The 26,204-nt window shown below is 36.4% G+C and overlaps 1 protein-coding gene across 1 annotated transcript; it reads right to left on the bottom strand.

Moving 5' to 3' along the window:
* Positions 1-714: 714 nt before the first annotated feature.
* Positions 715-15,796, bottom strand: LOC128654039 (lysozyme g). Its single transcript, XM_053707689.1, has 5 exons — positions 15,740-15,796; positions 15,295-15,393; positions 10,606-10,802; positions 3,381-3,519; positions 715-1,025 (listed from the first exon to the last, which is right to left on the bottom strand). Exons 1-5 carry the CDS (start codon positions 15,774-15,776, stop codon positions 895-897), a joined length of 603 nt encoding a protein of 200 aa, XP_053563664.1. The 5' UTR covers positions 15,777-15,796; the 3' UTR covers positions 715-894.
* Between the last annotated feature and the right edge of the window lie 10,408 nt (positions 15,797-26,204).

Raw genomic sequence — 26,204 nt, forward strand, 5'->3', positions numbered from 1 at the left:
GCAAATTTGATAATAGAAGTAAACTGGAAATTTGTTTAAAATCGTAAGTTCTAACTAAACCCTGAAAGAAAAATTTTGGGTTTCAGCTCCCTTTAAGTGTTTACATGGACATGAAACCCAAAATATTTTTTTCTTTCATAATTCCCATAGAGAATACAAATTTTAACAACTTTCTCATTTACTTCTTTTATCTAATTTGCTTCATTCTTTTGGTATCCTTTATTGAAGGAGCAGCAATGCACTACAAGGAGATAGCTGAACACATTGGTAAATCAATGATAAAGAGATATATTTGTGCAGCCAACAACCAACAGCTAGTTCCCAGCTCCTGAGTCTACCTAGGTAGGCATGTCAAGAAAGGATACAAAGAGAATTTTTTTGAACTTGTATGTTCCTTTAAATTAGAAACGTCCACAAATTATGCACAAAGCTGCTAAGAAAGTGATGGACTGAAATGCCACTTTTGAATTCTATAAATGGAGAGTATTGATGAAGTTAATGCACTGCAAAGGAATAGGAAAACCATACACAAGGTTTACTAATGGGTCAGCCTGGCCTCAAATATGAAAACCCTGTAAAAAGACCAATAAGAAACTGTATAGCTCTTCTAATGAGTGACTTTTATCAGGTCATTTTGTACAGCGCCATTTATAAACTTTTCATAGCCCTCCAAACAATAATGTTTAATTATCAGCATTTTTAGACATAGCAAAATAACTTAAAATACCTTTATTGAAGCATGAGGGGTTGTAACAAACATAAGATTGAGATTGTTTAGTCATAATTATATTTCAGCAGCTGAATTAGTTAATTTATTGATTAAATGTTTAGTTTTAGCAAAAGTTTACACAGTATTGTCTAAATGTTGCAGTGGATTATAATATCTTGAAGAATTTAGTATCCGCGACCTCTGAAAAATTTTGCCCTTCCAATAACATCACTAGCATAATCTTTTCCTGTAGTGCGACTGTCTACATCAGTATTACGAATGTTTCCAACACCAGCGTTGTATGCTGCAATTCCGCCTGAAATAAAAAAAACATCATAATAATGATAAATTTATTCCAAATTCATTTATACAAATGTTAACAGCATATTTTTGTTACTTCAAAATTCATTGATTCTGTTTTGGTGAACACCTTTTGGTGAATACCTTTTTGTAACCATAGTTATGTGTTTCACACAAAATTAATCCTTTATTTTTTGCTTTTGTTTAAGATATTGGGGACGATTTATCAATGTCTGTCCGACATGAAACGATGTAGCGTATCATGTCTGACTGACATTGCTGAATGCCGACAGCATATGCTGTCGGCAATTAACATTGCACAAGCAGTTCACCAGAACTGCTTGTGCAATGCCGCCCCCTGCATATTCTCGGCCAATCATCTGCTAGTAGGGGGTGTCAATCAGCCCGATCGTATAGGATTGGCGGATTGCAGACTGCAGCCTCAGAGGCAGCGGACCATTTATTAAGACCGCTGCTTCATAACTGCTGTTTCCGATGAGTCTGAAGGCTTGCGCGGAAACAGGGGCATCAAGCCATTCGGAGCTTGACAATTCAGCCCCATTGTACTCAAAAGTTCTCTTTGTTCCAACTAGAAGAGGAGATATATATATATATATATATATATGAACAGCAAAGGAGTACACTCTCACTTAAATTCAACTACCAGGGTGCTAGTGAAGTGTAATAAACAAATGAACAAAAAACTTGCACTCACTGGATTTTTCAAAAGCCAAAATTTTTTACTGTGACCGTGTAGTAACGTTTCGGGGATAATATATCCCCTTCCTCAGACCTGAGGAAGGGGATATATTATCCCCAAAACGTTACTACACGGTCACAGTAAAAATGTTTGGCTTTCCAAAAATCCAGTGAGTGCAAGTTTTTTGTTCATTTGGATAGATAGATAGATATAAATATATATAAAGAATATTCTAGTGCGTGTGTTTTCCGGTTTCTTGTGAGACTAGTGGCGATATATCCCTATTCGCTAACAGAATTTAGAATTTTCCCTATCCACTGAATTATTAATACCTTGGTGTTAGTTGTGTATTTACATGCTAGTTTTACTTTAAAACATTTTTAGCTATTATTTTTCAAGTTAATATATATTTTTTTAAAGTTGGTTTATTGCTGCTTCTTCATATACACGATGAAAATCTGTTGCATAATATAGGGTTGATTTATCATTTGTCGAGCAGACATAATTTGCTATAGCAATTCATGTCCGCTCGACATCACTAAATGCAGACATCATACGCTGTCCACATTTATCATTGCACAAGCATTTCTGCTGAAATGCTTGTGCAATGCCACCCACTAATCACTGGCGGCCAATCGGCTGCTAGAAGGGGCTGTCAATCATCCAAATTTTATCGTATCGGGATGATTTCAATCCGCCACCTAAAAGGTAGCAGACAGGTTAAGGAGCAGCGATCTTACGACCGTTGCTTCTTGACTTAAGTTTCACGTGACCCTGAAACGATGGAGCCCAATCTCTTTATTTGAACATAAAACACCTCTTGCACTTGTGTAAAAATTTTGCTTATCCAACAGTAGCTAGAGGCAACAATCTAATTCTATAACCAAGGCTCTAAATAAGTTTCTGTTTTAGTCAATTCTCCCCATTCTAAACAAAACATATGATACACAATTTTTACACAAAAGTGTACTGACAAATAAATGGATCCCTTTTTTACCCCCCAAAAGATAAGAGGGACTTTATTAGGCATTAAATATTACAGCTAAAATTAAAAGTGAATCTTCCTGTATTTCGATTTCATATTATGAGCTGTATAATACTACTGTATTGTTCCTATGTTCTTATGCTCCATAGTAAGCTGTAAAACAGGTTCATGTCTGTTTAGATTCGCATTAGAATAATCACTAGGCCTGATACTCTGTCTTGCAGGTAGTTTGCTGCTGTCTTACCCTTATGGTGCTCTTACTACTATCTTACATAGAGAGTCAATTTACCATCCCTGCAGTCAGACAGGTTTGCAAGAACTGAACCTATCAACTGTAATCACTTGTGATGTTGCATTGCACGGCAAAGTTTAACATTGCACAATAGGTTCCTTGTTCAATGCTGCCCCCTGCTTCAGCACAACCAATTGCGCTAGAGCAGGGAATGTCAATCACCCTGAACAAGCGAGTATCAGGTTATTGATCTCGCCACCTCTAAAATGGCAGAGGGGAAAAAGCAGTTTCTGCTTCTTAAATATGTGGCAGCAGGATCGCTAATGCGAATCTGCTCCACATACCTGAAAAAGCTGCGCATGCAGGTTAATAAATCTAGCTCAGAGTATTAATGATGTGTTTATGAGGCAGCCAGCAACCTTGTTTTCCTACACACAATCACATTGAAACATACCTTTCAGCCGTTGCTCAGTTGACCAACTTGGGAATTTTTTACCAACTCCTTTGATCATGTCAACTAGAATTTGTGTGGCCTGGGAAATGTGTGTTTCACTGTTCCACTGTCCACGAGGTGTATGGTATCTTTTGTCAACCTAAAACACCAGCAGTTAAAAGTGTTATCTCTAGAAATGTTAGTGTATTGGGAAGAAAATTACTTTTAAATATGGCTTTGGTCTCCAAGTTCCCAAACTTTAGAGAAGAATGATATAAATTAGGTATACAAAGATTAACAGTATATATTATGGTATAGAGTATATAGATGGACCATTACAATAGAATGAATGTTTACTTTGAAATCTGTTCTTTTATTTAAATTATTTGTATTCTACATATAACAATAAACATATTAATTTGCAAAAGAACAAGTAAATATGGAATGACATTTGTTTAGCATTAACCATTTTTTTTTTAAATGTAATACTTTTGTCAGAACATTCCTCTGTTTCTCAAATAAATAAATGATCTCAGCACTAAATTGAATAGAACTAATTTAGCAAAAAAAACCCCAAAAGATCAATATAACTTAATAATGCTAATAAAATATGTAAATTAAACCCCATAGCTATTGACACATTTAGTAGATTCTAATATCCAAAAAATAAATAATAATGTAGCCAATCCCACTCAGAAAAGTGTTAAGATTTTAGAATTATATGATACAAAATGGTTACAAAAAATGCTACTTACTTTATTTGAATAGCACAACTCAATTATACATTCAAATTGATAGTACAGTTGCAGGGGTAAATAATTCACAATTCACACTGTGGCTTTGCAATTTAAAGGGATATGAAACCTTTTTTTGTCATTAATCAGAAAGAGTGTTTGGTTCACTTGGTATCTTTTGTTGAAAAGGATAGATAGGTAGGCTTAGAAGCTGCTGATTGGTGGCTGCACATATATGACATGTTATTTTCTCACCCATGTGCATCGCTGTTTCTTCAACAATGGATATCAAGAGAATATACAAGTTAAATAATAAAAGTAAATTGGAAAGTTGTTTAAAATGGTATGCTCTGTCTGATTCTTGAAATAAAATGTGGGTTTAATTTACCTTTAAGATGCTACTAAGCTATTACTACTCACTGTTGAATAAAATGACTATACCAGCAGTAAGCAAATGACATATTCTGTTACTGCTACATCTGTGTTTATTTATGTCATATTGTAAAAGCTTGCACATCCTGTGTGTTATATCCCACACAACCATTGGCTGCACATTCTAGTGGCCTATTTAACTGTCTCTAATTGGACATAGCAGAGAAGGTGGCAGCCCAATGAGTGCAAACCCTCACGACGTACCCCTTATCGCTATAGTGCAAATGATTGTGCTCCACTTGTAACCTAGCCCTTAGTGTTTAATGTCCCTTTAATTTATTTATACTTTTTATAAATCATATTCTAAATATGTCAGTTTATCCTGCACTCCGTGTAATAAACAAAATAACTTTTTGTCACACTGCAAAAGGCCATAATAGGTATATCCACAATGCTTTCACTGTCAAATGCTTTTCACTGTTGAAGTAAAACTAATAGAATTAAACATATTTAATAATGGAAGTAAACTGAAACTTTTTTTTTTTTAGACACTTTAACTGAATTAAGAAAGTTTCATATTGACTTTGATGTCCCTTTAAATGATCAGTAAATACAGTAGATTTGCATAATCAACAAATGCACAATAACAAGAAAATACAATAGCACTTAGGGGTAGATTTAACAAGCAGCTGATGCTGCAATCTACTGCCGTAGTTTCCAGATCGCTGGAAACAAGAGTTAAAGGGACAGCCTAGTTAAAATTTAACTTTCATGATTCAGATAGAGAAGGCAACTTTCCAAGTCACCTTTATCATCAAATTTGCTTTGTTCTCTTGGTATTCTTTGTTGAAAGCTAAACCTATGTAGGCTCATATGCTAATTTCTAAAACCTTGAAGGCCACACCTTATTTCAATGCATTTGGCAGTTTTTCACAGCTAGAGGGCGTAAGTTCATGTGTGCCATACAGATAACATTGTGACCACGCCCGTGGATTTACAAGTGAGAGGACACTGATTGGCTAAATGCAAGTCTGTCAAAAGAACTGAAATAAGGGGGCAGTATGCAAAGGCTTAGATACAAGGTAATCACAGAGGTAAAAAGTGTATTGATATAACCGTGTTGGTTATGCAAAACAGGGATTATCTATCTTTTTAAACAATAACAATTTTGGAGTAGACTGTCCCTTTAAGAAGCAGCGGTCATAAGACCACTGCTCCTTAAAGGGACAGTCTACCATAGAATTGTTATTGTTTTAAAAGATAGATAATCCCTTTATTACACATTCCCCAGTTTTGCATAACCAACACAGTTATATTAATATACTTTTTACCTTTGTGATTACCTTGTATCTAGGAACCTTCTTCCACCCCTGATCACATGACTTTAACTGTTTATTATCTATTGTCTTAAATTTAGCATTGTGTTGTGCTAAATCTTAAATAACCCCCTGTGCCTGAACACAGTGTTATCTATATGGCCCACATGTACTTTCTGTCTCTTTGTGTTGAAAAGAGATTTAAAAAGCATGTGATAAGAGGCAGCCCTCAAAGGCTTAGAAATTAGCATATGAGCCTACCCAGGTTTAGTTCAAACTAAGAATACCAAGAGAAAACCCCAAATTTGATGATAAAAGCAAATTGAAAAGTTGATTAAAATTAAAAGTCCTATCTGAATAATGAAAGTTTAATTTATGCTAGACTGTCCCTTTAACTCGTCCGCCACCTCTGAGGTTGATTGACACCCCCTGCTAACGGCCAATTGGCCGCGAATCTGCAGGGAGCTGCATTGCACAAGTATTTCACTAGAAATGCTTGTGCAATGATAAATGCCGACAGCATATGCTGTCTGCATTTATCGTTGTGCGGCGGACATGATCCGCTACAGCGAATCATGTCCGCCCGCAGAATAATAATTCAGCCCCCTGGTCTGAACTTTAAATGAGTTGTAGATTTGTTTTCTGACAAATTTCAAAGTTATGTCTATTTCCCATCCCCCTGTATCATGTGACAGCTGTCAGCCAATCACAAATGCATATATGTATATTCTGTGAATTCCTGCACATGCTCAGTAGGAGCTGGTAACTCAAAAAGGGTAAAATATAAAAAGACTGTGCACATTTTGTTAATGGAAATAAATTTGAAAGTTGTTAAAAATTGAATGCTCTATTTGAATCATGAAAGTTTAATTTTGACTTAATTGCCCCTTTAAGCATACTTAAAGGCAATACTGGTCAATCACAGTCTATGCTCTCCAAAAAGAGCACATTAGTGGTCATGATCACTTTAAAAGCAGCATATAGTAGTAAAAATGAGTAAATTGTTTGAATAAAAGCTTAGATTAATCTATAACCCAAAGTATAAATTCCAGCTGCACAAAACAGTGTTTATGTGTATATATATATATATATATATATATATATATATATATATATATATATATATATATATATGTGTGTGTGTGTGTGTGTGTGTGTAAAGAGTATTGCATTGAGCAATAATACCTGTTTATTGAACTAACTATATATTTATAAGTAGACAAGCTTTCTGTATATTTCTCCCTTTCTCAAATCTAAAGCAATACTGACCAATTCAATGTAATTTACAGATTATAGCCTCCATGTACAAAGCAGCGCAAACTGCTCCAGAGCCCTTGTGGGGCAGGTTCGCACATGCAAGCCTTCTTCCCGCAATGTAAGATTGACAATTCATTCTCTTGCACGATTGGTTGTGAGTGTGAAGGGGTGGGCATTACACACTTATTGCAGTGTGTAATGATGCACACGGGCCAATGGACAAACAGATCCGCTGCCCATATGCAGCAAAGGCGTGCAGACAACTTCTCAAGTTGAGAAGCTTGTTCGCACACCAGTTAATACATGGAGCCTTTTGTCTTAAAGCACAGGATGGTTAAATGTATAGAGAGTGTTACAGAGGTCTGAGTGCAGGGAGAGGAGGGGGGTGTTGTAAAATCATGAGGGGAGGGGTTGAGGTTTAAGTTGTATAGAGGCTGACAATATCCAGCGTAAGAAGACAGACAGGGGATAGATATGATACATAGAGCATATACTGACAAAGTATATATCTACCTGGCATCAAGATGTATACAGATGTGTATACAGGAGGAATATAAAATTACCCCTTGAAGATCACCCTACCTTGAGAAGTCTTCACCCAACCAGGCCGAAGTCCTCAACGAAGCCGGCAGAAGTGGTCCTCCAGATGGGCAGAAGTGGTCCTCCAGACAGGCAGAAGTGGTCCTCCAGACGGGCAGAAGTCTTCATCCAGACTGCATCTTCTATCTTCATCCATTCGGCGAGGAGCGGCTCCATCTTCAAGACATCCGACGCGGAGCATCCTATTCATCCGGAGTCTTCTTCAACAATGACGGTTCCTTTAAGTGACGTGATCCAAGATGGTGTCCCTTCAATTCCGATTGGCTGATAGAATTCTATCAGCCAATCGGAATTAAGGTAGGAAAAATCCTATTGGCTGATGCAATCAGCCAATAGGATTGAGCTCGCATTCTATTGGCTGAGTGGAATCCAATAGGATTTTTTTCTACCTTAATTCCGATTGGCTGATAGAATTCTATCAGCCAATCAGAATTGAAGGGACGCCATCTTGGATGACGTCACTTAAAGGTACCGTCATTTAGTAAGAAGACTCCAGATGAAGAGGATGCTCCGCGTCGGATGTCTTCAAGATGAACCCGCTCTGCACCAGATGGATGAAGATAGAAGATGCCGTCTAGATGAAGACTTCTGCCTGTCTGGAGGACCTCTTCTGCCCAGCTTGGATGGAGACTTCTGCCCATCTGGAGGACCACTTCTGCAAGGTTGGGTGAAGACGTCTCAAGGTAGGGTGATCTTCAAGGGGTTAGTGTTAGGTTTTAATGTTGGGGGGGTATTTGTACTTTTTTTTTTTAACAGGTAAAAGAGCTGATTACTTTGGGGCAATGCCCCGCAAAAGGCCCTTTTAAGGGCTATTTGTAATTTAGGGTAAGGCTTTTTTATTTAGTGGGGCATTTTTATTTTGTTAGGGGGTTAGAGTAGGTGTAATTAGTTTAAAATCTTGTAATTATTTTATTTTTTGTAATTTAGTGTTTCCCCCCCCCGCACTTTAGATAATTTTATTTAATTGTAATTAATTGCATTTAATTTATGTAATTAATTTAATTATAGGTGTTAGTGTAACTTAGGTTAGGTTTTATTTTACAGGTAAATGTGTCTTTATTTTAACTAGGTAGTTATTAAATAGTTAATAAGTATTGTACCTAGTTAAAATAAATACAAAGTTGCCTGTAAAATAAAAATAAACTATAAGCTAGCTACAATGTAACTATTAGTTATATTGTAGCTATCTTAGGGTTTATTTTATAGATAAGTATTTAGTTTTAAATAGGAATAATTTAGGTAATTGTAGTAATTTTATTTAGATTTATTTAAATTATATTTAAGTTAGGGGGTGTTAGGGTTAGGGTTAGACTTAGGTTTAGGGGTTAATACATTTAATATAGTGGTGGCGACGTTGTGGGCGGCAGATTAGGGGTTAATAAATATAATGCAGGTGTCGGCGATGTCGGAGGCGGCAGATTAGGTGTTAATAAGTGTAATATTAGGGGTGTTTAGACTCGGAGTTCATGTTAGGGTGTTCGATGTAGACATAAATGTATTTCCCCTTAGGAATCAATGGGGCTGTGTTAGGAGCTGAACCCTGCTTTTTTGCAGGTGTTAGGTTTTTTTTCAGCCGACTCTCTCCCATTGATTCCTATGGGGAAATCGCGCACAAACACGTTTTACCTGCTCACTGCTAACGTAAGCAGCGCTGGTATTGAGGTGAGATGTGGAGCAAAATTTTGCTCTTCGCTCACTTTTTTGCGGTTAACGCCGGGTTTCTAAAAACCAATACCAGCGCTGAGCTTAAACTGCTCATTAGCACCGCACCCCTCCTAATGCAAAACTCATAATCTAGGTGAATGTGATTAACTATATGAAAGTATATTACAAAAAATGTTGGTAAAAGAACCCAGAGTCAGCATTAGTCCTGTATGTAACGTGTTGAAGTGCAATTTTTAAAATATTTCTTTCCCTGATGTTTTTTTGGTAATATGGGGAACAGGGGTACAGTATTTTGATTCAAAGTGATATTTGATTGAGTGTCTGCAAGTTCAACCGAAGGTGCAGTTTTTGGCTTGTTTCTTCAGTATAACATCCCACTTCACATGCAGTGCAATGTATCATGTATATCCCAAAACTTGTCTACTTATAAATATTTAGGGCTTTATTAAAAGGGGAGCGCCAAATTATCGCATGCCTGCCAACAGGCAAATTTGGGCATTACAAGTGGCTGGTTATTGCTAACGCAAGCTCACAGTAGCAAATAGCGCTTATGAAATTAACCAGGGATCAGATCTCTGGTTAATTTTATAAATGTGCCCCAAATGCCCCCAAAATACAGTGTAGTGTATTTTATTAAAAAATAAAGATAGCAGCATCTTTATTTTTTAATCAAATAGCTGGGGGGGTAAAGCTGGCGGGAGCTCTTAGAAAAAGCACAGCACTGAAAAGTGCCTTTACATTGCAGTCTATGGGAACTGTGTGTTCCCTGTAAAGATATATGTATATGCTTATATACATATATTTCTGTTAATATATACACATATTAACAGAAATATATATGTATATAGTCATATATATATTTATATTTGCTGCCATCGCTGCGCTACTTACCCCCTTTGCTGCGCTTAGCTTCTGATGCCGTTCCTGACTCCCATTGGAGCCTATGGAAGCGAGTTCTTGTGAGCGCAATGCTTCCTAGCGATGTGAATGCGAGCTTGAGTTCGCATTGTACTTCATTTATAATATCAGCGCAAAAAGCAATTTTGGTATCTAAATCACTACAACAGCTACTTAAAACATAATAAATAAATATATACACACATACATCTATATTTATTTATACATATATATATATATATATACACACACACACACATATATATAAATACACATATACATATATATATATATATATATATACACATATATATATATATATATATATATATATATATATATATATATATATATATATACACAAATATATACATGTGCATATTTATTTATACACATAAACATTACCTGCATTAGACCAAACCCATTGCCGCGGTCACCCCATCCATTTTTCAGAACAGCCCCAGCACGTGTTTCACGAGATATGATTCCAGTAATGAGAGCTGCATCCACGCACAGTTTTGAAGCCACAGATTTTATTATTGTTTTATATTTTTCCATGTTTCTGAGGTCAGTCTCTGCCATGCGTTGTGATGCTCTTTCACCTTAGTAATAAAAATAAAATGCTTGTAAAGTTCTCTCTCACCTTTAATCACTATCATGGAATATTCAGTAACTAAGTGCACTGTAACTAACTGTAACTAAGTACACTAATGTGTATTAGCATTTTAATTTTGTTTGTAAATATAACTGTGTTTAATCTGTAGAAAAAGATAATTAGTACCTTTAGGGAAGGGTCTGAGAAAAAGCTAAACAAAATGAGAGAAAAATATTTTGTAGGTTTAGTGGGATCACATGATTATGGGCTGCTATGTGATTGTTCCCAATAAAAAAAAATTTAGAGTTGAAAGAGGGTACTTTAAACCAGTGCTCAACAAATTTGTTTAAAATCAAGAGCCTGAAACATTTCAGGTTATTCTTATGATTGTGAGATATACCTCCTGAATGTGTGTTTAATACATTTTGATATATATCAGGCTCACAGGTAGTAGACCTGTCCACTTTCAATCATCACGTATAATGCTGAATCTCACAAGAGAATTTCAATTTAGTCTGTGTTTGGTTTAATATTATGTGCAGTGCAGCACTCTCACCACAGAGGGTGCTGTGGCTTTTTCTGTATTGTATCTAGTCTCTTAGTTAATGTATGCAAGTTTTTTTCTGTAGTCTTCTTTATCTGACTGAGATCTTCTGCTATACTGAAGGTTAGCAGTGTGTGGTCAGGTAAGGGGAAACCATAAGATGTGATATACAAAACAATTTGGAACATGTGTAATTGTCCACTTTTATAGTATCCCACAAAAGTGAGTACACCAATCACATTTTTGTAAATATTTTATTATATCTTTTCATTTGACAACACTGAAGAAGTGACACTTTGTACAATGTAAAGTAGTGAGTGTACAGTCTGTATAACAGTGTAAATTTGCTGTCCCCTCAAAATAACTCAACACACAGCCATTAATGTCTAAACTGTTGGCAATAAAAGTGAGTACACCCCTAAGTGTATATACTGTATATACTGAGACTTTGCTTTGCAGGGACTTAAGGCATCACAAAAAAAGAACATACAAAAAAAATATCTAGATATACTGTGGCATTTCTGGGTTTAACCTACTGCCCACAATCACTGCAGCAACAAAAATTAAAAAAATATTTTTAAACGACTAGCAAAAGTAAAAACATAAAAACCAAATCCTCAGCATATCTACATATATTGTTCTCCATTACAGCAGCCCCAACACATTAGTCAGCAGGGTAAACCTATTGAGGTAATATCAATGTCTATTTTCAGGATATGTAACGTCTATAGAAAAAAAATAGGCTGCACTGTGGTGTTTAGTTATACAGATGCAGAAGGGTTAATAATGTAACCTTTCCTTGCATTAAAGGCTATAAACGCAAAAAGAAAATGCTCTAATATTTTACAGCAAGTTTATTATTGCACTATTCCTTGCGTATAACCATGTGTTTAACGCCTGCAAAGGGATTAAACACAAAGTCGGCTCTGGAGCAGCAATGCACTTCTGGGAGCCAACTGAACACATCTGATGAGCCAATGACAAAAGAAAAATGTTTGTGTCTACTAATCAGCTAGTTCCCAGTGGTGCATTGCTGCTGCTGAGGATATGTAGACATTGTTTTCAAAGGTACCCAAGAGAACAAAGTTAATGTGATGATACAATGAATTCAAATAATGATAGTATAATTTTTCTCCTATTATTTTAAGTAATCGGTATGGCTAAATTAAACTACTAGTATTTTTTTATTTGCTTTTTTTAGGGAGGTTTGGAGTGGTCCCGTGCTTTGCAATACATAAATGGGTGCTTGCAGCTATTGAATATGTTTATGTATACATACACACAGGTTTATTTTATATTAATTATATATATATATATATATATATATATATATATATATATATATATATATATATATATACACACACACACACATACATACACTGTATACACACAGACACAATCAAATATATATATTATATATATCACACACACACATATATATATATATTAAAACTAACAGCAATTAGCATACCGTGAATCACTGCCATAAAGTGTTAGTGTATGTTATTAGTGGGGATGACTGCTGTACTGTAGAGCAGCGCTACATATGCTAACACACTCCCTGCTGCTTAGCCCCCAGTCTGTCCACCATGTTACGGATGACTCTGGCACTCATTACAGAAGAAATCAAGTCACATTAACTCCCTCCTGACGTGCTGTGTTTTACATAAAGAGGCTTTGCAGAAGGTATTAGAGGGTGGGTTTAGCCAAAGTTGGATTTATATTACTCAGTTTTGTGTCATTGAAAGGATCCAGCTACACAGATGCAGCTGGGGGTGGCTTGCGATGACAAGTAAGGGCACCCATTGGTGTCTTTGGAGCTATAAACCAGGGCATAAACGTAAAACTCCAGTGGCTCCTTGGGTTTATCGTGCCCTGCTATAAACTTTACATGATATGTAATTAGTGAAGAATATCATTTGCCTGTCTTACTTTGTGCAAAAACTGATCAGGCCAGAGACAGGACTCTTTCTGGAAGTTGGATTTGATGATGGACGAACTTATGATAGCTGCCTTTAGAAAAATCCCCATAAACACGGAAAGTACGAACTGAACTGGGAAATGTTGTCAATGATGTAACATAAATAAATGTTACCTTTTGTAAGTTTGATTATGTGTGTACATTAATAAGCTGGTGTAAAAACCACTTAAGTCTTTTTTTTGTAAACCCTTTGGCCAGATTTAACAAAGCCCTGTTCGCTCACGTGAGCCTGCAGTCAGAAACTGTGATAAATATGGCCCTTTGTAGTATATTTGTATTATAGGTTCTAAAGACAAGAGCTCTGACCTAGGTGTTCTGACTCTTGATATAGGGCTCTAAAGGTTGTCAATAGAGAAAATAACAGTGATGAAAGATATTACTAACATTGGCAATTGTGTTATACCACCCACTCCCACCTTTCCTAATAAAATCACAAGTCCCTTTTCGCTAATCCCTTTTTCCTCCTAGTTATCTTCATCATGCACCTGCCTTTACATATTTGTGCTGCTCTAAGTCTCCAAATTTCAGCTATTTCTGGTAACACAGCAAAGTTAAGCAAGCTACAAAGGTGGTATTTTTATAGTGTGTTTTCTAAAAGTGATTAAGGATGTGAGAAAAAAAAAAAGTTTAAAAGGGACAACATAATCTATAAGAGGGACACTGTACACTTTTATTGAACCCAAGGCTTGACAATTTTTTTCAAAATCTAGCAACCCTAAAATTTAGGAGCCATATATATATATATATATATATATATATATATATATATATATATATATATATATATATATATGTGTGTGTGTGTGTATAATATTTGCACACAGCTGTGATTTAATCTCTTGTTTTCCAAGAGCAGATATGGATAATCAATGATGCAAAAAATAGCTGCAGTAATGTTTGTCCAGAACACACTCCTTAGGGTCTGTGTAAGATGTGCAAGAGAGCACCAGGTCTTTCTGCTATGGAAAGATACTGCAGCTGTGTGAAAGATGTGTGGCTGTGCTGGAAGATTCACCTCTCTCCAAAGAAGCAAGGCCAGACCACCTTCCCTTGTGGCAATGCCAAATATTCTAGGCACCACTAGTGTCATGACTTATGATTTAACTGCCTCTGGGACAACCCATTACATGTTAACAAACCAACACAAATTACAAAATGGATATACACAGACACACAATGACCAAAATCAAGTTTGTTAAAATGTATAGCAACAAACATCCCATATTCCAATCCATCAGAAGTGCTGTCAAGCTGAGGTAATTTTTTTATTCATAGCCATTCCAATACCTTATAATAGCCACCACTTGAATTAATAATACCCCAGCTGGATTGGAACATGGATGATGTGCCAATCAGTACTGCAATAGACATGTTGTCATCAATTTTCTGCCAAGTCCTGTTTAGGATCATTTCCAAAGCATGTTTGTTACATCAGCTTGAAGGTACTTACAGTAAAATCAAAATTATTATTCAGATTGAGTGTGAAATTTTAAACAACTTTCTACTTTACTTCTGTTACCAAATTGCATTGTTCTCTTTTTATGTTTTGTTGAAGAGCATGCTCAGGAGCAGTAGTGTACTTCTGGAGCTAGCTGAATACTTTTATTGAGCCAATGACAAGAGGTATATATGTTCAGCCACCAATTTCTAGCTAGCTCCCTGGATCCCAGCACAGCAGAAATCATATATACTCTGAATTTGTAAGGGCTCCTAAGATATTAAACATTTAAAAATGCATTGTGTCAAATTCATCTGCTTTATTGCTTTGATCAGGCTGCTTAGTGAGGACTGTGTCTTAACATTCCATTCCCAGGATGGCCACAAGCGAGGGACATAAAATAAACTTACTGGGAGAAGCATTTGCCCCACTTGACCTGACATACACTTATGTATATGGAATTCAAGAATCCTTAGGTTATAAAGTACATGGAATTTCCATAATAAATATCATCATCATCAAGAGGCACTCACCACAGTATGTCAGTTTGTCTTGCTTGGCAGTTTGACACGTGGCTCCTGTGGTAGGAACATTTTGGATATTGCCATAGCATCCAGATGCAGTTGCACTGCCTGGGGGGGGGAGGAGGAAAAAAAAAAGATACATGTAATGATTTCCAGTTATGTATCAGTGTGTGTGAGGGGAGGGGTTCTAACCAATTCTAAAAATAAACTAAGTTTGTAAATTTATGTCTACTCACATCCTTCATGAGTTGTATATTATTAAATTGTCACTGTGCAAGCCTCTTTTATACAAGGTGTTTGTGCTCTAACTCCACTGATGTTAGCAAAAATCTCCATTAAAGTCTTATAAGATTTATTATTACTGTTTAGTGTTCTTGTATAGTATTTATTGAGTAAATGGTTCTGTGTGTGTTTTTTAGACAAAATGTGTGGTTAAAAAATATCAGATACTTACCAATTAAGGCAGCAACAGTCAAAAGCACAGAGAACATATTTCCTACAAATACATAAATAAAATATAAAATACAAACACATCAATTTAAAAAAACAAACACAACCCCCCCCCCCCCCAATGCTTTCCATCCCAATAATGTACACAATGTAACAATTAAATCATTTGCTCTTGCTAGATAAATCTCAGAAATTCCACAGAAGGGAAATACTGGTAACAGTTTTCATATGACCCACTGCACGATCATTTTACCTTCTACTTACTGGAAGGGGTAGTGCAGTAAAAAGCTGTGTTCCTCTTTTATAACAGAATGCAAAGAGGAGGTGCAATTCAGGCACCAATTAACTGACAAAAAATAAAGGGAATTAGAATATTATTGTGTAATCAGGAAATTAGAAATCACCTGTGTTTTTTGATAGTATCTTCTATTTAGACTGTAAACAAAGACAGAAGAATTGTTCCTTGTTTTGATTGTAAATATGTATCTAAGGCAATTTAATTGACATTACCCATAAGAGCTTAATTACCTTTTATTACCAGTCAAAAATCTTAGTTATTCTAGTTATTGTATTTCAACAGACTGTTGCAAGATTTACATACCATTTACTGGCAACCTTGTAAAACAAATGTTTGTTATGGACAAATAAACCATTAAACTATGTTTCATTCTGTAAAACAGCCCTTTTCATGTGGTTTTATTGGAATATATTCCCTGTTATAAATAAAAGGATGGTTAGAGTTTATTAGATTGTTATTCAAACCAAGGTCTAAATTAGTGATTGTGCTTGGGCGTAAAATTAGTTTCCACTGAAAGATTTGTTTCGGATTTTTCCAAATGTTTGGTTGGGCTGAATTTCATTAATGCAGACATTCGTTTCAGATGAATATAAAAATTCATTATCGCTATTTCAAATGGTGCCAATATAGATAAATCTTACACTACATGATTCAAACATTTTAAAAAAAATAAAATATAAAAAAAAATAAAAATACTTTCAATGTTAACAGAACATATAATTTAAAAAGAAAGTTAGTGCAGCAAATGCTGAAATATAAAAAAAATCCACTTTAATTTAATATATTAAAAGCTACAACAGCATGAATCATCATAACAGCATAAAAAACAAACATGGTCTAATGCATTTTGCTGATGTAATCATAGATCCTAACCCTTCCTTTCCTATCCAGGGCATGTGTATATAGCATCATTAAAAGCTTAACCCCTTAGGTGCTAGTACAATAATTTATATAAACTTATTAGACATAAAGCATGTTAAGAATAGAGGCATGATCATACAAGCTTTAATTACTAGTCAAACTCACAGAGGGTGTGGGGACACAAACAAAACTATTTATAACCAAAACACTAGCAACTGAGTACAATCACTTGCAGTAATTTATTATATCAAACTATGAGTTGAAGCCAAATGGCATCAATGTGTTTAGTTTGTGTATCCAATACACTTCCTGCCATTATATTACAAATGGAGTATAGGAAAGGATCTAAGCTGGCCAACATAAAATTGTCTCTTATGTAAACAAAACCATGGATTCACAAAGTTTTTTTGAAACACAAGGGTTTTTTAATGGCCTAAATAAGGCTATTGGTGCATAACCTACAACAGTACATTTATCTACAAAAAGACAGGGACTACAGCACTCTTTTAAAAAATTATTAATAATATTGCAGTGTAAAGAAAGCACAACACATTGTGGGATTAGTAAAAAAGAAGGGAAAATTGAGACAGAAGTCTTTCGGAAACCGACGGCAACAAATAGCCTCCTCCTGGGATCGAGCCACCACCCCACAAATTTGAAAAAAGGCATCCCTTATGGACAATTTCTGCGGCTTCGCAGAATATGTTCTGATGACAAAACCTTTAAAACACAAGCAAAAGAGATGGCGGCCCGATTCCATGATAGAGGCTATTCAAAAAGGTGTGTCAAGAGAGCTCTCTATAGAGCCTCCCAACACCAAAGAAAAGACCTGTTATACAAAAGTAAGAACAGGGATGACACAAATGAAGAAAACAAGATCAGGTTCATCACCAAATACAATGCCCATTGGAGCAAAGTAAAAGACACCCTGAATAGAAATTGGCATTTATTAACTAATGATACAACACTTCACCAATATGTAGGAGATTATCCTCAGATGACTGCAAGGCGATGCAGTAATTTAAAAGACATTTTGGTTAAAAGTGAATTTAACAAAGTCCCAACCTATAACTGGTTGGAACAAAATGCACAGAAAATTGTAGGCAGCATACCATGTGGCCACTGTGTCTGCTGTCAATATATGCAGAGAAGTAAAACTTTTGATACAAATACAGGGCATATATATAAAATCAACTCTTTTATTAATTGCTCCACAAAAGGAGTTATATACTTACTTTATTGCTCCTGTAAAAGTTTTTACGTTGGTAAAACTTTTAGAGAACTTCGTTCTCGAATTTCTGAACACAGGGACGATATTAAAGACTGCAATATTGACAGCCCTGTGGCAAGACACTACGCGCAATTTCATGAATCAAAAACTGATGATTTGTATTTCATTGGAATTGAATCTGTAAAACTTAGCATGCGTGGCGGGGATATTGATAATATCCTGCTACGCAAAGAAACAAAATGGATATACAAACTCAACACCTTAGCACCTCATGGCCTCAATGAAAAACTAGAGTTTGCTTCATTTTTAGGCTAATCCTCAGCGGATGTATGCACATATCTCTGTGTGTAATTATATGGTCAATGGTAGTATCAAAATTATGAATTGAATATAATGGCGTAATTGTAATACTAAAAAATACAATCCCTATCATGCAATTCAAATTTACATATATATATCAGTAAAGTAATAAATTAGATGAATAACAAACTTTTCTAATGTATCGAATGGAAGTATGAATGTATGAGTGTTTAATCACAAATGTATCCCTGTAAATAACCTTTTGCTGTTCTGATCTACAAGAGAGTAAAGTGTTGCAATAAGTATCAAAGCCGTCTTGAGTGACAGATCTCTCTGCTAATGGCAACAATTCCCTTTGCGGCCAAATTCCTATAAATCAGCACAGCTACTGACGTGACGTCAGCACCCGGAAGAAGCTCCATGCTGCTTTATTGAAAGGAGTGAAACGAGCTCTAAGACTCGTCGGTTTGCAGCACTCGTTCAGAGGACCTTTTGCCTGACTGTGGTCTACCCCTTGTCTAATCCAGAAGATTCAGCGTCTCAGGAGCTACTGTTAAGGGTAGAGCAACCGCGTGAAAAAGACAGGTATTCAAATGAACTGTTACTTATCTGCACTATATATATGCCTGTGAAAAAGACGCGGCGAGGTTAAGCTCCCCTCGACTCCTGATGACCTCACGCTATTACTTGCATTTAGACATGAAGGGGTATAGACTGTATTCACCTGGTCCGTGTATCTCTGGGGACACGCGCTACACTTTTGGATTACAAATATATGCAATCAATACATGCATTAATGTGATGAACATTTGCCTATTTTTGTATACTGGTGCACCAGTCTCCCTCACGGCCCATCTGCTATTTTTATGCATCCCTGATATCCCCTGTATGTATGTGACCTGTATGTTTGGATGTATGAATTCATGTAGCGTAGTTTTATTAAACTCATTTGTATTTCAAGAATTCGCCTTTTTCTCCTCTTTTATTGCATACAGTTGTGCTCTTCTTTGCCTAGACTTTTAGTAACCTGTATTTTAGGTTTCTACTCCCTTTTTCACGTTGTTACACATTGTGGGATACACATAGACTAGATAATGGGAAACAAACCCATATTCCAAACATACATAAACATTTAAGTTGCCAGGTATTGTTTCACCAAAAAACACAAACTGCAGGTAGATGCATACATACAGTATACACAAAGAGTGAGGAGAGTCCACTTATGCAAATATATCACAGCGGATAGGCCTAGGGGATACCAGTTTAGGCAACACATCCGAAGATTAAAAACTTAGTACAGCAGAAGTTCATACAAATCCCAACAGTTTGTTTCAACAACTATATCTATTTAAGAGTATATAATTAATATTTGCAAGTACATAAAGTGGCATAATTCAGTCATGTAAACAGTTCACACACGAATGCATCAAAGCCATAGTGTTCCTCATTATTTCGTCATCCATATTTCTACTTGTTGCTCCACTATTTTCAGCGTTTGAGTACACACACCGCTGGATGGAAAGGCTCCATACTAGGACTCTGAACCACGTTGTCTGCTGTCACTGCCAACACACATTTTACCCCCCCCCCCAATAAAAAAGGGCTTCCTCAGGGCTATTGAGTAACTGAACGTATGAGATTTAAATAAGGAATTCTGTTTCCTCCCTTAGGATAGTGAAATTTTATGTCATCATAAGGCTAAATACTCACATACAACAGCAACTCTGTAATTATACAGTAAACCTTCATATCATTAAATGTGCTCAATGCAAAGTTACCCAACATGTAGTACATAGGTTCGCTCCCGCCTTGTCAGGAAACCATTGGATATTCGCACAATTAAACAAAAGTAGAAATTAAGCAAAATAAAGTAATGCAGCTAGATTACATAGTGCTAATATTATAGTTAAATGGTACATGTGCCATTATTTTCTTAGCTGTACTCATTTCTCTTTTCTCTTTTATCATTTTTGATTATTTTGACACTTCCTGCCATTACCCCCTTTCCATAGTAACCGTATAGCCTCAATAGCATGCCATTTAAATGTTTCCACCCTCTTCCCATCTACATCAATGAAGTGTTATGACAAGGCAGAGTATGCACTATCATGGGGATGTATCCAAATGTTCCCTAATACAGGTATGTACATCTCTGGTCGTGAAACCTACATAGGGATAGTTTATGAGTGGAGCGCTATTTATTACTCACGCTTGCGCGCTAACTCTGCTAGAAGTAAGCTTTTTGGGCACGTTAGGTAGCACTTGCATTACAAGTAAAAAGTTTTTGCTTGTGCAAAAAAATCTAACTTTGAATATCATGATTGCATTAACATATTCCCCCAAAGAAGTCTATGGAGCAAGAAAAACCCAATCACATTTTCTCAAATGCGCTAATCCGACATAAAAAATGTAATATTTCACATTCCAATGTTCTTCACATAGAAGAATATGTTCTATTTATTCATAAATACATATTTTTACATATATCTAATAGTATTTTTGGTAATATATATATATATATATATATATATTTATATGAACATCGGTAGGGGTATGATAGTGCTAAACAAGATAACCATTGAATGTTCAAAAAGTTACTTGTTACAGATCTCTGGTACTGAATATTACAACAGCAGGGGATCGCAGCATGAATTTAAAAACAGTAGACAAATCCAATAAGTATCCCATTTACTAGAGAGAACCTCAATGATATGAGGTAATCTGCCGCCTTTAGTGAGGGAGAGACCTCCGTTGTGCCACTGGTAGAAAACTTCCTGGAATATGGTGCTTCCAAAACTGGTCATACTAGGTGTATGGAGTCCTCTCAGGAAACAGTAAGAATTTGTGCAGGCCCCAAGGATATGAGAAAAAGAAACAAACTATTGTGTAATATTGTTAATTTATTGAACATAAAACACATAAACGATAGCGATTTCAAACTCACATATTTATTCTTCAAACAGTATGAGGTATGTCAAATGCACATAGATAATATGAATATTAGTGGTTATCTTGTTAAAAAACAAAAGTTCAACGTCCCGCATATAAACTTACACATAAAAATGTCCCATGTGCAATTTTATATGTGGGACATTGAACTTGTGTTTTTTAACAAGATAAGGGACACGCATAGATAAGGCAATCCAGGCACTACTAGGTGTGTTGAAAGGTAAAAACAGTCCTTTATTGGACTTCTTAATAAATACAAAAATCCATACAAATGGCAAAGACATAAACAAGAGGGACAAACGGGCTGATGCGTTTTGCGCCCCCCTAGTGGCGCTTAATCATAGGCTGACATAGGAGAGGCTAGGTTTCCCTTATATAGGGATTTATTAATCCCTTCCTCACTATACAGATGACAGATAAAAACAATAGTAATAATAAAATAAAGACATTTTCAAAGAGGGTCAAATTGAAAATAGAATCACAAACCACATTTGAAAACATGATTAAAGCATAATAATACCAAAACATTTTTTAGATAAAAAATACACAAGCCCTTATATATTGTGTTATAACACACTATATTCAGATGTTAGACTGGCTTTAAGATAAGGAATGGAAATTACAGGCTATACTGCTATCCAATAACAATTTATCACATATATTTGACCTAGATTGAGATAATAGCAAAATAAGGACATCATCTTGAATAGCCTTCTGATAGGCATTAATCATAGGACCCCTAAAGTTTACAGGGTAAAATGTGGATCTATCCCTTTTAGGTTTCTGAGGGACAAATGGGACATCAGGATCAATTTCAGGATTGTACAATTCATTAAGAGTAACAATTGCACATGCATCACTAAATGGTAAATGTGGTATATTAACTATCTGTTCAGTGTCAATCCTAGAATGTATGTCCCTGTCTTTACTGAAGGTATTATCCTTATTTGATAAAGGCAAAAAAGCTTTTTAAAGCTAATTTATGTATAAATTTGTTTATACAGTATCTTAAAGGGTATTAAACTGGAAAATCTATTTGAAGCAAAACAGATTTTTCATCATAGCTTAAATCATAATGTGAAATATTATGGATACTGAGTCGATCTGGGATATCAGAGGCTGAATCAATTGCTAATGTCCCTTCTTCTTTTTGGATTTTCCTCCTCTTTTTTCTCCACCTTCTTCTGTGTCTCTTTCTTTGTCCTTTTGTCCTTCGTGTCTTCGGACGAACTAGCGGCTGGATCACCTCCACTTCTTCCCCCGAGTACTCCTGTAAAAAAACACAAGAAGAAGGGGAAGAAGAGAGAGAGGTAGAAGATGAGGAAGAAAAGGTAGAGGAACAAAGGAAGGAAAATGAGCTTACAGTAGTATTAGCCTCTGAATCCGATGTTTCACCCTCTGAGGCACTGAATGCTACTTTTTTGCTATCTTTCTTTTTTAGAATGGATTTTGGCACATTCTTAGTGTGATCATTCTGCCATTGGGCTTGTTTTTTTCGTCCATACTTGTTCTTGTTCTCACGTTGTTGTTGACAAACTGCCACCCAGTTACAGACTTTATTCTGATCATAGTCCTCCTTGTCTCTATTAAAATTATTTCCTTTACGGGAGGCTTGTTCTTGGTCACACTTTCTAAGAGTATCATCCATTTTCTTTTTATGTACAGGATACTTAGCATTAGCCTCTAATAATTTAAGATAATTTTTAATGTTGTCCACAATTATTTTTAGCTTCATTCTTTTTTCTCTTTGACACGGATTAGTATATTAATAAGTTTAAATGAACACTCTGTTAGTGCTGTGTTCCATTCTTCCATATATAAGAGATCCTCAAATTCAAATGGAGGATATTTCTTGATCCTAAGACCCCTAGGGATCCTTTGAGTTTCTATATATTTGTTAAAGGCCACAATGTCCCACATCAATCTAAGGTCTATGATAAGACTTTCTTGCAACAGTCTGAAATGGGTTCTTAGTAGTGATGTCGCGAACCTAAAATTTTGCGTTCGCGAGCGGCAGACGCGAACTTCCACAACTGTTCGCGAACGGGCGAACCGGGCGAACCGCCATAGACTTCAATAGGCAGGCGAATTTTAAAACCCACAGGGACTCTTTCTGGCCACAATAGTGATGGAAAAGTTGTTTCAAGGGTACTAACACCTGGACTGTGGCATGCCGGAGGGGGATCCATGGCAAAACTCCCATGGAAAATTACATAGTTGATGCAGAGTCTGGTTTTAATCCATAAAGGGCATAAATCACCTAACATTCCTAAATTGTTTGGAATAACGTGCTTTAAAACATCAGGTATGATGTTGTATCGATCAGGTAGTGTAAGGGTTACGCCCGCTTCACAGGGACAGACCAAACTCCCCGTTTCAAGGGACAGTCTACACCAGAATTGTTATTGTTTTAAAAGATAGATAATCCCTTTATTACCTATTTCCCAGTTTTGCATAACTAACACATTTATAATAATATACTTTTAACCTCTGTGATTATCTTGTATCTAAGCCTCTGCAAACTGCCCCTTTTTTAGTTCTTTTGACAGACTTGCAGTCTAGCCAATCAGTGCCTGCTCCCAGATAACTTCTCGTGCACGAGCACAGTGTTATCTATCTGAAATACGTGAACTAACACCCTCTAGTGGTGAAAAACTGTTAAAATGCAATCTGAAAGAGGTGGGCTTCAAGGTCTAAGAAATTAGCATATGAACCTCCTAGGTTAAGCTTTCAATTAAGAATACCAAGAGAACAAAGCAAAATTGGTGATAAAAGTAAATTGGAAAATAGTTTAAAATGCTCTATCTGAATCATGAAAGTTTATTTAATCTACACTACTGTTACACCAGATATGAGTTGCACTGGGGTGACACTGTGCTCTGGCAGGCAGGCACTGAAACGCACACGTGTGAAGGAAACTGACTGCTATTATTTAACACAGTCAAAAAAGTTTTTTTTTTTTTAAATCTACACTACTGTTACACCACATATGAGTTGCACTGGGGTGACACTGTGCCCTGGCAGGCAGGCACTGAAACGCACACGTGTGAAGGAAACTGACTGCTATTATTTAACACAGTCAAAAAAGTGTTTTTTTTTTTTAAATCTACACTACTGTTACACCACATATGAGTTGCACTGGGGTGACACTGTGCCCTGGCAGGCAGGCACTTAAACGCACACAAGTGAAGGAAACTGACTGCTATTATTTAACACAGTCAAAAAACTGTTTTTTTTTTTTTTTAAAATCTACACTTCTGTTACACCAGATATGAGTTGCACTGGGGTGTCACTGTGCCCTGGCAGGCAGGCACTTAAACGCACACGTGTGAAGGAAACTGACTGCTATTATTTTACACAGTCAAAAAAGTGTTGTTTTTTTTAAAATCTACACTACTGTTACACCAGATATGAGTTGCACTGGGGTGACACTGTGCCCTTGCAGGCAGGCACTTAAACGCACACGTGTGAAGGAAACTGACTGCTATTATTTAACACAGTCAAAAAAGTGTTGTTTTTTTTTAAATCTACACTACTGTTACACCAGATATGAGTGGTGGCACTGGGCAAGTGGGCACAGTATACGCTGTGAGCCTGACACACACGCTGGCAGGCAGGCAACTGCAATTAGATTACACAGGAAAAACAAAAAAAAAGCAGCCCTAAAAAAGGCTTTTTGGGGTGCTGTCCTTACAGCAGAGATCAGATGAGTCCTTCAGGACTGTAGTGGACACTGAATACACTAGCCTAGCTATAGATTTCCCTACTAAATCAGCAGCAGCTACACTGTCCCTCCTCTCACTAACAATGCAGCTTCCGAATGAATCTAAAATGGATGCTGTCCAGGAGGTAGGAGGGTCTGGGATGGAGGGTCTGCTGCTGATTGGCTGGAATGTGCCTGCTGACTGTGAGGTACAGGGTCAAAGTATTACTCAATGATGATGAATAGGGGGCGGATCGAACATCGCATATGTTCGCCCGCCACGGCGAACACAAACATGCTATGTTCGCCGGGAACTATTCGCCGGCGAACAATTTGCGACATCACTAGTTCTTAGCTTTGAACATTCCAATTCTGACTCCTTAGAGAATACCTTATCAAAAAAATATTTTCTGATACCTATGTCAAACATGTTCTACCTATTTAAAGGCTCTGAGCTACAATCATAAGTCGATTCATGATTCAGTATATGAGACCCCAAAACCTCTGTGTTAGTGTCTGCCATAATTGAATATTAACACACTTTAATACGTATGAGAGCCAAGGGGATAAAATCGGGTACAAGAGTTCAATTTAAGACCACTTAGCTTCTCTGTAAATAACGCTAGTCCAGTATAGTGAGAAAAATTTAAACAGCGTAACTGCACATCAAGGAAAGAATGTGAAAATGCAGTACTCACATCAGCCAGAGTAGAATTCAGAAATAGTCGTATATTGGGTCTTCTCATTTGGTTTAGCGGCCCCCATCCATGATATGAAGATCAAGGTGCAAACAAACGAGAGCCATGGCGTGCGGCTGCACTAAATCGGAACTGGAATCACTGCAGTGTAGAGACCATCCAATCAGAGGCTCACAAAAATGGAGTGCCGTAGCAGCGGATGATCAGTCCAAAAAAAAGGAAGAGATAAGGCAATGCAGGCACTACTAGGTGTGTTGAAAGGTAAAAACAGTCCTTTATTGGGCTTCTTGAAAAATACAAAAATACACACAAATGGCAGACACACAGACAAGAGGGACAAATGGCCTGACGTGTTTCGCACCCCCCTAGTGGCGCTTAATCATAGGCTGACATAGGAGAGGCTAGGTTTCCCTTATATAGGGATTTGTT

This window comes from Bombina bombina, chromosome 3, assembly GCF_027579735.1.
Source record: "Bombina bombina isolate aBomBom1 chromosome 3, aBomBom1.pri, whole genome shotgun sequence".
NCBI lineage: Eukaryota > Metazoa > Chordata > Amphibia > Anura > Bombinatoridae > Bombina > Bombina bombina.

Bases quoted from the DNA above. Each gene is read 5' to 3' on its own strand.
- LOC128654039 (XM_053707689.1), bottom strand. From the start codon at position 15,776: ATGTTCTCTGTGCTTTTGACTGTTGCTGCCTTAATTG. The intron at 15,394-15,739 runs GTAAGTATCTGA...TCCCCCCCCCAG, and splicing joins GACTGTTGCTGCCTTAATTG to GCAGTGCAACTGCATCTGGA. The intron at 1,026-3,380 runs GTATGTTTCAAT...TTTTTATTTCAG, and splicing joins AACTGAGCAACGGCTGAAAG to GCGGAATTGCAGCATACAAC.